The sequence below is a fragment of the Solea solea genome, chromosome 12, assembly GCF_958295425.1.
Source record: "Solea solea chromosome 12, fSolSol10.1, whole genome shotgun sequence".
Classification (NCBI taxonomy): domain Eukaryota; kingdom Metazoa; phylum Chordata; class Actinopteri; order Pleuronectiformes; family Soleidae; genus Solea; species Solea solea.
In genome coordinates this window covers 12860117-12872591 of record NC_081145.1, presented here as the reverse complement: position 1 = coordinate 12872591, position 12475 = coordinate 12860117, and the positions used below count along the sequence as shown (strand labels likewise).

Here is a 12475-nt window from a genome sequence, read left to right as displayed (position 1 = left end):
CAAAAGGGAAACCAAAACAACAGATGTAGTTACTACTGCAATTTAAGTGGGAAATTGTCTCTTTATAACACTCATAGTATATTGACTTAAAATGTTTCCATGTCGCAAATACTAAAACCAGTATGAGAGAGAGACACCTCTTTGCCATAAAGTCCAGTACTTTACAGCCTATATGGGACACACACACAAACACACACACACACTGACTCAAAATCAAGTTGAATTGCATGTGTTGAGTTTATTGAAAACTTACTAGAATGTAGCGTCAGGCACTCAAAGAAACAATTCCATTTCTTTCTGTACCACAGGCACAAATCAAACATGCCATCTTGGCATTAAAACATAAGGCCTTCAGTTAAAGTTGCGTTTCAGACGCTTTGTTAGTGTCACATTGTTGTTGTTTTTTAGACCAACAAAAGAGAGCAAAAAAAAGGTGACGGTAAACTTTCCCTTTGGGATAAATGAAATAAAACAGGATGAGACATGTTATCCAAACTGAAAACTGGTGCAGCGCAGTCAAAACAGTACGTGAAGCACAGCGATTGATTTCAAATCAATTTATATAAAATATTTTCTGTAAGAATATAACTCTTGATAAATATGTTTGCAATACTGCATTGATAGAAAAATATAACAATAATAATAATGATAATAACAATGAAAACAACTCTCACTGACAACTGTAACTGACAAACTAGAAACACGAGTGCATAGACGATCACAATTGAGGGCAGCATCGACAAAACACCTCAGTGATGAATGGAGGATATGGACATCGTGTAGAGCGACATCCTCAGAACAGTGTTTAAGAAGAAATATGAATGAGTGAAGCGGCTACAGCTGGGGATTAATGTCATCACCATGTTGAAGACAAACAAGGAAGCAAACAGCATCCCCTTAAAAACAAAACTACATTACTGATGGTGTCCATTCATTCATTCAGTCCATCACAGGGCTACAAATTATCCTATATTTGTACAATACAAGATATTCCTACTCCTAAAACCTAATAAATCCAGTTTTAGTTTCAGTGTATTTTAAACAGGATTGCTCGACTCTACTTGTATGTTAATGAACATGAAAGGTTTAGTCAGCAGTAACAGTACCAAATGTAAAATTTACCCTATATGCCCTTTTTCATCCCTTTTTCTATTTCATGGTATTTCTCTCATTGTGTAGCATTTATACCGAAGGCACTAATGACATGTCATTATTTCATCCTTTATACTTACATTTACATGCTCGGTCTTTACTGTATGTCACTCAACAATATCGTCGGCATGAAAGGTTTCAAGTCATTCTGGAGCCCTGTCATCATCCAAAGACATTAGTGTTTCTTTGGAAACAACAAACACTGTTTTAATATCACGGTTAATGAACTCTTTCCCCGCTGAGATTATGACCTGCCATGATTACAACTGTTGTGATTCTGTGATATGTTCATTAGACTATCAGTAAAACCACTGACTGATGGACAATCAAATCCTGCTGCGTAGCTAATGGTGGAAGAGGAAAGAGATGTGGGATGATAATGTCTAACATCAACTGTTTCCCTTTGTGTCCTTGCTCTCCAGCTCTGTGTGACTTCCTCTTCAGTAGTTCAGGGTCTGGTTGCTCACTGGTGTCACTGCAGTGGTGCAGCCGTAGCTCAGTGCTCCTGTAAAGCTCGCTGGCAGTGGTAGATGAGGCAGTCGGGCAGGTCGGGGACTGGAGAGCGCAGCCACACAGCCAGTGCACCCTCGTGCACGCGAAAATGCATCAGACAAGGCTGATCCTGCAGGAGCTTGCAAGCTAAAATTCCTTCCACGCCTGAGGGCAAAATGATAACGGTTACAATCCATAGTAGTAACCCCTAGAGCAGCAATAATCCATGAGTAAGAGCACATCTTAGTGTAATATGATGCCTTTTTGTGTCTATTTTACCTTCTATAGGTATTTATACTTGTTCATTTGTTTATAAAACAAAATATATTTTCATTTATGTATGAATGAATTAATATATACATTCAAACCACTATCAAATGAGTTCACACAACTCTCTCTGATTCTCAGTGAAGCAGTGTTTTCGATCTTGTGTCGCCCGGTTACATTCCAAGGCTGCACACAGGAAGTGATTTGTTTTATGTCAAGACAGACAGAGGCAACAGCAACATTGTGCTAGTAACGCGAGACAGCTGCAAACAGGTTGGAGACTGAAAACACAAACAAGTGGGCATGAGAAATGTTTAAAAAGTAAATAACACTGTTAAAAAAAACAGATGTTTGACTGGATAAATGCTTCTTGGCCTAGTCTGCCGCTGTATACACACAAACGCTCCCTCAGTCAGGTCTGATAGTATTGCTTGACAGAGCCCGTTTTCAGATAGAAGACACAGCAAAAAAATAACGTCACATATATATCTAAAATAGTTTTGTTATTAACAGTAATTGTCTTCTTACCCTTGTATCTGTTACATACCTTTACCCTTAAAATGGATAAACAACAATTGTATTACACTGATTAAAATCTGTGGTGTAAAATTCCTTGTTGTTTATCGTCCACTAGCTCACCATTCATTTTGTGTCTCATTCCTGTTCTGTAAGACTATAATAACCTTTTTTATGATATAAAAACATAGCTTTGCCAACTTCCTTCACATGAATATCTAATACTGCCATTACTAGTAATGTAGTGCAGAAGTGAAATAAAAATGATAATGAATTCCTCAGGTCGCAGGATAATAATGAATGACTTCAAGTTAAAATGAACCTGTGTTTAAACTACTAAGGTGGTGACTGATCTATGGTGAAGCCTTCTAACTACTATAGTTATCACAATGAATTCATCACAGTATTCTAATGCTGAACATGTTGAGGCAAGCACCAGAGCACAGCAGATAAATGCCTGTTTACCTATAACTTCCACGACATGAAGCTGAAGTTTCTTCCTCAACACATTGAGAGTGGCGACCAGAGGTTCTTGACCATCATCTATCAGAGTCAGATTCTGCTTCGTATCATGAGAGAAGGCCAGCCACATTGTTCCATACTCCTCTGTGGACACCGTCAACGGCCTGCAAGCAAATGTGAAACTACAGTCAGCCACTCATGCAGGTCTGTGCACATTCAACATCTAAACAAAGGCAGACTTTGTCACCTGATGAAGGCAGTGAGGGGGAGTTTGTATGAGAACTGCGCCGTCTGAGGCGTTCCAACAGGCACCTGGTAAGATACTGTCCCTGCTAATTCAACATGAACAGCAGGCCTCCTCACGGTCAGAGAATACAGGTACACTGCGACACTTCTCACATCCTTCGCTGGACTTTCAGACACACAGGACACCTAAAAATAAGACCTTGCTTTAATATGCCAGACTGAAGGACAGCATGAGCCGACGTTGGTAATTTAAGCAGAGTACATTACCTCTAGTAGTTCGGAGTCAAGATCTAGCAGTATGTGTTGAACGGCAGAGTCAGAGGAGTTGGTAATGAAAACGACTAACACTATGGAATCTTCTCTGTGTACGTGACAGGCTGAGAGATCCACATTTTGAAGGGTGCACAGGGGTGTGATTTCTGAACGGCAGAGTCCAGAAAGCTCAGCTGGCAGGTGAGAACTGAGACATACGTCTTGAGGTTTGTCAAGGTTTTCATGTGGATCAGGATCGGCATTTTCCAAACCATTATCTCCACTAAGGGGGGGGCTACTTCCCTTTAAGTCACTGTCAGTTAACTCAGCTTCTATGTCACAGGTGCCGTTAGCAGCAATGAGGCCCTGAGGGAGTTTGGACGCGTGTTTGGATGAGGACACGTCCACCTCTGAGGGGATGGTTGAGTCCAGTGGATTGTTACACAACAGGTTGTCTACAGTGGTTGAAGTAGAGACAACAGAGTTGGGCATTTGCTCAGTGGCACCGGAGGATGAGCTCTGACCTTTTGCTTTTCTTCTGAATCGCTGAGGTGTCGGCCCAGATTTTCCCATCTGTTCAAGGAAAAATAGTCATTAGTTGCAACCTAAATCTGTCCTCTGGTCGTTTACATTTTGGACACTCTTAATCGCACTAATTCAACAATGTCACATCACTCCTGCCAGAAAAGGAGGATTCCGCACCACATGAATTTATAAATGTTTCAGTCCTCAGATGTTGGACGGAGAAAGTCAAATCTGAATGTGAGTATGTCTTTTTGTCTGATAGACATATGAGGGCTGAAATGTCATGTTAGTGACATGAACTCATGTAATGGCCAGTGTGTTTTCTCTATGTTGTGCAGCTCTACTGCAAACAGATACAGTTAATCCGTACAAAAGAATTTGGAAGCTCACCAGACACACAGAGCTTTGTGAACTGATGCCAAAAAATAGAGAAGAAGCCAACTGCTGTTTCTCTTGTTCAGGCTCAGGTGTTGGTGTCAGAGTTGGAGTCTGGCTGTGCGAGCCAACAACCTCTGCCTGCTGGCTGGGTGACCGGAGAGGACTGGGAGCCTCCACCTGGACGGCTTCCTCCACAGATTCCTTCTGTGCCAGGTATCCCTCCTTCCCCCACACCCGCTTGACTCCCTCGAACTTCAGCGTTGTAGAGCTGAAGCAAAGATGGAGAATCACCAGTGAGCTCAAAAACAATTAACAGGTGCACTACTTGGCTAGAGGTTTGCACAATGTGTCCACATACCCTCCTTTGTGGGAGAGGTCAGTACTGTCTCCTGACAAACCGGAGCTCATGGACAACAGCGTAGGAGACTGTCTGTCGGCAATGCTGCAGGAGGACATGCTGATGGGCAGGGACAGGCCGTATGGCTCCAGGCTCAACACTGAAGCAGACCACTCAATCAGAACATTTCAAAACAAGGCAGTGCACATGGGGCCTCATATACCCGTCTAAACCGATTGTACCTTTTGCCTGAGAAAGTTCCTCCTGCCGTTGATGGGGAGGCTTATATGGAGCAGCGCCAGCTGCCAACGCCTCCGACACAAATCCGTCCAAAAATGAAAGAGAGGAATCCACCTGGAAACCAACATCATAACAACCGCACGTGAGAAATTCTCCCTTATTGTGGGAAAGAGAGTAATTGGAAATGTTTTGCAGGACTACAGATGTTATACGTGTGTGCTTGTGAAAACAACACTCCATTATCCCTTGTTACCGTCTTGCCACTCAAGATGAAAGATTGCAACACATCATGAATATGTATTTCGAAACGTATTCAAACTCTTCTCAAGGTTCACTGACACTAAATGCAGTTCTGTGGTAAATTCAACCATTCAGAACACTCTGGGCAAGCTTCAACAGCTGCCCTGATAATAACTTCACTTACAATCACTTTTATTTTGGCCACAATTGCCATTAATCTAATCTACTGTGAGTCATGAAGGACAAGCACATGCAGGCCTATTCAAACCATCATGTAATGAGCATTTACTCTACCAGAGAGCGGGGACTACAAAGTGACATCATCTGCTGCGGTTACAAGAGTTAAACAATTCAACGGTTTTGTAAAGGTTTTGACATCAGTGGACATTTCAAATCAAATTCACCGTTTTTCATCTTAACAGTCATTCTAATTCTGCAGCCCTTGCTCGTGTATTTTACCTCTAGAGGTTCCAGGTCAGCGTCTCGAGGTAGCACTCTGGCTCGTAGTTCAGAGTCTTGGCTGAGATGCTGCAGCTCCTGAGCCCTCTGTCTCAGCACTGTGTCCATTGAGCTGATGTACGTTTCAGAAACCTGCTGAGCGACAGAAACACCAGCTCTGCCCTCACAGAGTTTGGTCATTGCCATCAGGGCCCAGCTCTTGGTTTCACTGCTGGTTTGCTTTCTGTCCAACAGCTTCTCTAGCAGCTCGAGGACTGTGGCCGGTTTCAGTTCTTCACTCAGATGAGAATATTCACCGAGGACCTGAGCAAGGCAAGTGTAGTAATCAGGCAAATAAGAAGACTTACATTGTGCAGTAAAATCAAGTTTTTATACGCGTATGTTCTGAAGCGGGTCTCTAAACTACTAAATGGTGGATATGAGAATGTAGGTAAATGCCTTTAGTGATATTGTTCTTCATTGGGCTTGTTTTGACCTTCTGTAACTGTGCTGACAAGTATTTCAATATATACATACCTTTTAATTTAAATAATTATAAGTGTATACTAAATCAAGTACTTCATTCCATTTCCTTTTTTGCTTCTTATTATAAAAATAATTATACAAAGTGCTTATAGGACACATTATCAAAATAAGCACTCACCCAACTGATGACTTGGAGGAAGAACTGTGGCAGCTTTCCAGTCTCTCCTTTCAGCAGAGTAACATATGAATCCACAGCGAACAGCCTCAGCTTCCTGTCCTCCTCCACACTGTCAAATCCTGGACCATTCAAGAGAGAAGCCGGGCATTCAAATCTAATCAACAGTGGTATCAAATTGCTGAAATGAAATATCACAACACAGAGGCACCACCAACGCAGCAGCAGTTATCTCACCCTCTGACAGCAGCTTAAGGAAACTGTTTGGGATGTCAGGCTGCATCATGTCTCCACTCAATGAAAACACCGTGTTCATGGTCTCGATGAACCATTCGTTATCAGGTGCATATGTATAATATTTGTAGGAAAAACAGACACAACTAATGGAAAGAGAAAAACAAGTATAAAAAATAAAACAGCATATCGTACAGGCCTTGAAACTCCAGTCACAACTGTCTTAAAGAACCTTCTTTTCTCTAAACTAAGTTGCAAACCTTGCTTACTACTAGATTTATTTTCACTTTTTCTTCATCTAAATCTGTGTCACAAGAAAGTCCATTTGAATTCACAGACTTTTAAATGAAATGGGTTTAAATCTGGAATTGCAGGCTGCAGAGAACTGACCACTTAAACATCAGAATAAAGTTATACCACATTATCAACATTAATGTCCCGACACACACTATGTATACGACGTAGTGGATGGCAAAACAATGTAATAACGTTTGTGATCAGCTCTCAGCATTTAGATGATTATAATTCTACGACAGTGGGTTATGTTTGTAAGATGTTTCCAGTTTCCCCTGGTGCCGATTGGCCATCAATTTGACAATGAGCATCTCACTCAGAAGGATATTTCTCTGCCAGTTCTGCCACCTTCCCCACCAGGTCAATGGTCGTGTAGTCATCTGTACTCATGCGCAGAAACTCCAGCATCTTCTCGACAATGACCACAACATTCTGGGTGTTCGTGATCCGAAACAGCAACTCCAGCGTCTACAAGAGAACAGAGAACACAACAAAAACACTCATGTGAACCTACAAAGCCTAGGACGCCCAAGTCTACACCACACCAGAATCTGCCTCACCTCACGCTTGATGATGAGGTCAGGATGATCCAGACACTCGATGATGGTCATCTGATGCTGCAGGGCCAGTTTAGGATCCTGCTGGATCACGTAAGTAAGCGCCTTCAAGCCTAAATCAACGCCAAATGAATACGATTGAAATAATATTGGTAAAATATGAGTACTAAATGTTTGTTTTTTTTAAAAACATACCTAGATATTTGAGATTTATCTTCGGTGACAGGACAAAGTTGCCAATGCACTTTGCAGCTTTTTCCAAAAGATCCGATTTGGGATGAATGGTGTAAATACATTTCACACATTCGTACAATATTGCTAGAAATAAAACAGAGATCAGTGTGAGTGATTTCAACCTTCAAAACACATTTATCAGGAACGTGAGCCTCAATTTGACATACCATAGGTGATGTTATGATTCATCTCAGCTCTTCGTAAAGACTCGTCGAGGACTTCATACATGATCTCACTTGTTCTGTGTAAAGAGAACAGACTCATGAAAAACAAATAACCAACACAACAACATAGACATTCTGTTCACCCAAACACATGAAGTAATAATAACCTCTGGTCATTTTTCCCAAGTAAGGACAGTATTCTGATAAGCTGGATTTGTAGCCATGGAGCCGGAACACTGTGATAGTTAAAATCTATGGGCAGCTTCCCACCCACCACCTGCTTTAATATGCTGACAAAACTTGCTGTTAAGTCCTTATAACCTTCTGCATTCTCCTGCAACAAAAGAAAAAATGTTTTAACAAGAGTAGATTAAGTAAAATACAAGATATCTGAATCAGTTGATTCAAGAAAAGCAAGGCACCTGGATCATTTGTAAGTAGATGTGTAGCGAAGCTGTCATCACACCAGGATCCTTGTCACACAGAGCTTTTCGAAACTTATTGTGGATGTGCTGAACTTGATTTGGTGCTATTAGGTAGAATTTGTACAGTGCCAGGACTGCTTTCCTCCGAATGATTTCTCTAAAAACACAGCGTGAGAAACAGTTGAAGACAATAACATTCATGCAAATTGTGGAAACAGGTAAATAAATGAACAAGCGCTTCATACTTTGGGTGATTAAGCTTTTCCTCCACCAGAGGAAGGATGGCAGGAATCATATCTTTGGGGAACATTTGGCTGACAACAGTCAGAGCCATGCACACTTCAATAAGATTTGTGCTCTGAAGATCCTGCAAACACAAATTGTATTTTAATTTATACTCAATATGACAAATGCTGGAAAAGAAAAAAAAACTAATAAATGCACCTTCAATACAGTGTTGACAAGAAGAAGCAGCAACTCATGATTTTCATTTAGAAATAGTGACACAGCGAGGTAACCTGCAAAATAACAGAACACTAGTTGTCACTGTCACAGTGTATAAAGAGGCAGTTTTATTGATTTGGATATGAGGACAAGTAAAGTATGATCACGTTAACTGTGAGTAAATCAGAACCAATGGGAAAGAAGAAACTTTTTACTATTAATTTTACTATAAATTAACATACCAACTCTTTTCTCCAGACCGGTGCCTTGCTGAGCCAGTTTGATGGCATGAATGTAGCTGAAAGAAGCTTCATAGCCCAGACTTTCACAGTAGATCGCTCGCACCATTAGCTCCTTCATCTGCCTCTGAATCAGAATATGACATGAGAAGAACACATAAATAGTCATCAGTGGATTTATTTAAACGATCAAACTGTTGTCAAGTGACAAGAAGCTCACTGTACCATGGAGGTGTTGGGTGACGACACCTGCTCTTTGATAGACGCTAGTTCACGCTGAATAAGCTTCTCTTCCTCCTGAACAAGAGAAAAACACAAGTAAAGACTGCGACAAACAACAACAATTTTACTGCACTTGATTATGTTTGGGTGAAGAAACAAAATTCAGCCACGTCAAACGTTTTCATCACGGTGCTCCATCTAGATTTAATTTAATGTAGATGCACTTTTTTTACACTTAAGTATTATCATTTGTTATGCGATTTATTTAGGTGACAGGGAACTTTATGTGACGTTTTGATTTATACATTTCAACAGATTATGTGATGGCAGTTATTTGAAAATTTGAAATAGTTCTTTAAACTAAATAGGCTGTATGGTGTCATAAATCAAACAATTGTGTTTGGAATATACCAAATTAAGAGGCTTTGGTCAGATTTATAACTCATCTGGAAACAAATCATAGTATATTGTAGAATATTCTGTGAAGTCAGAGGGTACACACTGCCACCTAGTGAACATATTTAAAACTGCAGTCTGGTGAACATGAAATATATCAGGGAAAAATAAGTTTTTATGGGTTGGTCTAAGTTATCCATTTAAGGAGCATGTAAGAGCTAACCAGCTGATACTAATGTTAGTGAAGTAAGGAGGCTGGATGTCCCACAGACATTCACAGATGACAAGGCTTTTACTGAGGGACCATCAACAAGTCACTGTTTGAGTGTAAACAATGGGGTTGACGTGGATTCTCTTTAATAACTTCCACTGAAGCCAAATCAAAATATATGATTAACCATACACAAACAGGGAACACCACTACACTATACTGGATTATTATGAAATATGAAAGAATATAAAAAAATATATGAATATATATAAAAAGTATGAATACACAAATATTATACAAATATACAAATATTTGTCCTACAAACTGTTTTTCCAAGCACAACCATGTCATGTGACCCACCTTAGACAAACAAAAAGAACACGTCCCATTGTATTGGATTTTAGGGTGCACTCTATTGATATACAAACATATTTAATTAGCATCTATTTTCTGTGACACACAGAATAGTATAAACAAATAATTTTTTTAAATATAAAATAAAATGAATAACCATGTTTTAATTTAATTTGCGCCTTTACGTTGTGAGTGTTGTCATTTAAAAAACAACATGTATAAATAGCTTCCACGTTATATGACACAGCGGTCAAACTAGCTGACGCAGAATTTTAACGCGCTGATTACAAAAGCTTTTACGGTAAAGGCCTGCGATCCAATGCGTCAAGCTGATTTGTAAGGACATTAATATCCGGTTTTCAAAATAAACCCCTGAGTGCAGCATATCTGAGTCCACATTTGAAATCACATTTTTGAATGGGAAAAATAATGAAAATCCTCACAGCTTAGGTTTCAGAGATCTAATGACTGGACTTTGAGCAACTGTATAAAGAGAGTTCTTGCAAAGAGTTCTCAAAGAATGATTCTGCCAAAATGCACCACAGAGCACCAAAGGGAGTCATTCCTACGTGTGGCCATCGGACTTCACAACTCCTCCCTCCCTTAATGTGTGATATACGTGTTGGGATCTGTGCAATTTCCTAAATGATCTGTGCAATAACCAACTTATGTATAATAACTCAAATTACAACCATCTCATCCATTCAATACTGTATATAGTGTACATCTCTACTGTATTTATTGTACATATTGACATTTTACATTAGAGTGCATATGTTTATGCTTATGTTTATGTTCACTTAGCTTTCCGTTTACTCTTGTTCATTTCTTTTTATTTTTCTTATATATTTCTATCCTTGTTTCATGTTCTTTGAATAGTAGCAGCTGTAGCAGCTTTCACTTTACGGTTTAAGAGAAGTCCCAAATTCACACATATAAATCTTAAAATTCTCTACTTTAAGATGTAATAAAAACAAAAAAGACAGCATATTGCACTGTTTTGCTTCTAAGCCAGCAGGGATGACTTTGAAGATACTGGAATTCTAAAAGCTTCCATCAGGAGATTAACAGTGAATGTCATTGTAGCTCACATGCATGAACAGGAAGGTTAAGACACTTGATTTCAATGTCAATGTTTTTTTCTGTAAAGGAGTTAAGCATCAAATCAAATGTCTGCTTTTACACAAGGTTAGTAAATCAACAGTCTTTCTTTCTTTCTTTAAAAAGTGCAAATATGGGACATTTAACTGTAAATTTCTCTAAAACTGTGCTGTACACTAGTAGATATCAATGTGCTAAACACAACGTTTTCATTCAGAACTTTATTCAGATCTCTCTTCAAAGTCCAGTTATTTGGGTCTCTAAAACATTGCTATGAGGATGTGCTTTCAAACGTGCACAGAGAGAAGGCGCGCTCAGTGTTTTTATTTTGAAAACCGGATGTTTATATCTTTACAAATCAGCCTGAGTCATTGGATAGCAGGCTTTTTTTTTTACCGTAAACGCCTTTGTAAGGAGGGCTTTAAAATTTGAAATTGAATTTGAAACCCTACTTGTGCTGTTTTCATGTATTTGTGGAAATTGTCTGATGGTTTATTTTTCCTCCAGGCTTAACCACTTGTACATTGGACAAGAAAACGTTCTCGTTTAAAACATTTATTCAGTCATAGATCTTTCTGGCTGCTTGAACCTGTAACACTGCTTCTCCTTAGCTTTTAAAATAGTCTCTATTTCACTAAAATATCTGCGCCAGTAACACATCACAAAATCATGGCTGTTTGTAAATCAGTGTAAAACGCATTACACTATTGTATGGGACACTAGGTGTGCATTACAACGATGTAGATGAAAACACATTTTGAATTAGCACAGGCAAGCTAACCTTAAAACACCTCGACAAAGTGACTGTTGTTATTTCATCTGAGCTCCAGTTTTAAAGACTCACATGTTTGGAGGTGAGCTCAGTGATTCCTCTGATGAGGTTCCCTAGTTTGGAGGTGGAGGAGAGTTTTGCAGCTCCAGGCTGAGAATCCAAAGACAAGAGGCTAGGCAGAGCTGTCAGCGTCTTTTCCACAACATCGCTCATTTTGGGTTTGGCAGCTGCTTCCTTACTTCAGAAAAAAACTCAAATTAAATCACCTGTCCATTCCGGGGACAGGAATGGACGCAAACACTGTGGACACCGGCTGTAAAACAGTTGAGATTGTTGACAAGCGGCGCAACGCTACTGTCATTCAGTCGGCCATTGTTTTTTTTAAATAAACTTTATTTAAATGCACAAAACACAGAGCAGAAAAGTACTCCATCTAGTGGAGCAGAGAGGTAAAACATTGTTAAAACAGCGAATGAGCATTTCCAACTAAAAAACAAACACACTTTTATGAATATGACATTTACCATGTACTTTGACAATAAAATCCACGTTTTTCATGCTTAAATTACATTATAACATTGTTACAATTATACAATGAATTCACTGTAACAAAAACTGCGTA

General features: G+C 39.5%; 1 protein-coding gene across 1 annotated transcript; it reads right to left on the bottom strand.

The window, feature by feature from the left end:
* Positions 1-218: 218 nt before the first annotated feature.
* Positions 219-12236, bottom strand: ap4e1 (adaptor related protein complex 4 subunit epsilon 1). The gene is made up of 21 exons (XM_058644973.1): positions 11926-12236; positions 9023-9094; positions 8801-8924; positions 8559-8632; positions 8360-8481; positions 8112-8271; positions 7857-8023; positions 7693-7766; positions 7487-7609; positions 7295-7404; positions 7063-7202; positions 6444-6556; positions 6210-6328; positions 5567-5869; positions 4870-4981; positions 4649-4787; positions 4303-4558; positions 3403-3960; positions 3137-3321; positions 2893-3053; positions 219-1809 (listed from the first exon to the last, which is right to left on the bottom strand). The coding sequence occupies exons 1-21, from the start codon at positions 12064-12066 to the stop codon at positions 1649-1651; spliced, it is 3414 nt and encodes a 1137-aa protein (XP_058500956.1). The 5' UTR covers positions 12067-12236; the 3' UTR covers positions 219-1648.
* Positions 12237-12475: the final 239 nt, after the last annotated feature.